Source organism: Cryptotermes secundus, unplaced genomic scaffold, assembly GCF_002891405.2.
Source record: "Cryptotermes secundus unplaced genomic scaffold, Csec_1.0 scaffold65, whole genome shotgun sequence".
Classification (NCBI taxonomy): domain Eukaryota; kingdom Metazoa; phylum Arthropoda; class Insecta; order Blattodea; family Kalotermitidae; genus Cryptotermes; species Cryptotermes secundus.
In genome coordinates, this window is record NW_019731975.1 from 2,025 (window position 1) to 3,742 (window position 1,718).

A 1,718-nucleotide genomic window follows, 5' to 3' on the forward strand; every position below is an offset into this window, starting at 1 on the left:
ACATCGAATAACAACAGCGATTAACTCATTGCATCGTGATATGCTGATATGCGCCTGGGAGGAATTCTCTTATCGCATTGATGTTGCCCGTGCTGCAGGTGGTGGCCACATTGAACACTTGTAAGACAGGAAATAAAAGTTGAATAACCCTGTATTTTAAAATCTGTTCTCTTCCTTTATAATGTCATAAATGCCCTGCCAATTCTTATCTTGTAATTGTAAAATGCAAATAAAGCAACAAGAAAATTCAAGTGAATTCATACCGCTTTCTCCTTGATAAGGAAGTCAAAGGCCCCTTTCTCACGTCGTAAGGATGTAAGAAAAGCCTGTTCTTCCACCGACCCACCATACATCAGGAAATACACACGCAGCTGAATTTCTGGATGTCTGCTTTGATACACCTGTTGCCAAATGTGGAATATTAAGACATTACAGAAACAGTTATAGGAGTACACGGGCCCTCACACCTTGCACCATAAAATCTATCTAACTGTGATCTCCAATTTCAAAATTTTCTTCTAAAGTTTGTAAATAGTAAATAATAATACTAAAATATACACCTTTAATGTTCACATTAGTAGAATAAACAATCCACTTCTATTTCCAATGAAGTGCTTTTTTAAAATATTACATTTTCATTGTAAAATAATGAACTGTTTCATAAATATGCATAAAAATAAAAAAAAATGCATATGAATATTTATAACTGGAACTCTTGCATCAAAAGCCATTTGACTGTATATACAGACTAACTCATCATCACATGCCACATTTTACCAGATGGTTTCTAAACATCAAAATAAGTAAAAATGTTCTTCTGAATATGTACCCTGAGGGCTTTCTTTGAAAGTTATAACTATCACAAAATGTCAGCTTCATTCATCACATTCCAAAAAACAGATTTTCGATGAGCAGTTTGCTTGTGCCATGTGGTGACAGAAGAGATCCATCAAAGGCCAAACTCTGTGTTGATATTTATATTACTTGACAGTCTTACTACAAATGCATAATACTGTAATGTAGACAAACACTAATATGTATTATATTTTCAGTTAGCCTGAAGAAATGTAAACTTGTGAGCCGTGTCCCTCGACCCTGTGGGTAAAGAACCCCATTCTTCTACCCACTTTGACCCGTGAATCCCTTCTTTACATGGGTAAGGGACAGGCTCATAAGAAATGACTTGCTTGCTAGTGTGATGTACTATGCCTCCCTAAGACTGAGTAAGGGATCTCGAGGGAGAAAAACCAGTCGGCATGATGGGCCAGGCTGGACGGATCCGCTAGGCAGGAGCTGGTATGGAACATACGGCCCAAGTATACATATACTCAACTGGCGTTTTCAAACATATATATATATATATATACAGGGTGTCCCAGGAGGAATGTGCCAAACTTCGGGAGGGTGTTCCTTATGTTAAAGTATGCCGATATAACCCAAAACACCTATGTCCAAAGTTGAACGGTTATGGAGATAATGGCCCAAGAAAAGTGTGGTCTTCTGGCAGGTCCAAGCACTGTACCTCGCTGTACCTCTCAGCTGAGAGCCCTTATCTATGTTTGTCCTTGAGTGCGATGATACTCCCTAGCCGTGCTTATGTAGTTGGCTCATACCAGAACGCGCAGTCAGCACGTTACGTCATCGCTCGCCAGTCATGTGTTATGTATACTGCTTGGAAACCTAAGGACAATTATGACATGGCGAGCGAGTATTTTGTA

At 39.0% G+C, this 1,718-nt stretch overlaps 1 protein-coding gene across 1 annotated transcript in view; it reads right to left on the minus strand.

Moving 5' to 3' along the window:
• Positions 1-263: 263 nt before the first annotated feature.
• Positions 264-1,718, minus strand: part of LOC111867352 (DNA repair endonuclease XPF) — a gene marked incomplete at its 3' end in the record, with an annotated part of 73,984 nt that continues 72,529 nt past the window's right edge. The window contains 1 exon segment of the mRNA XM_023857130.2: positions 264-401. Coding sequence (XP_023712898.2) covers positions 264-401 — 138 coding nt within the window.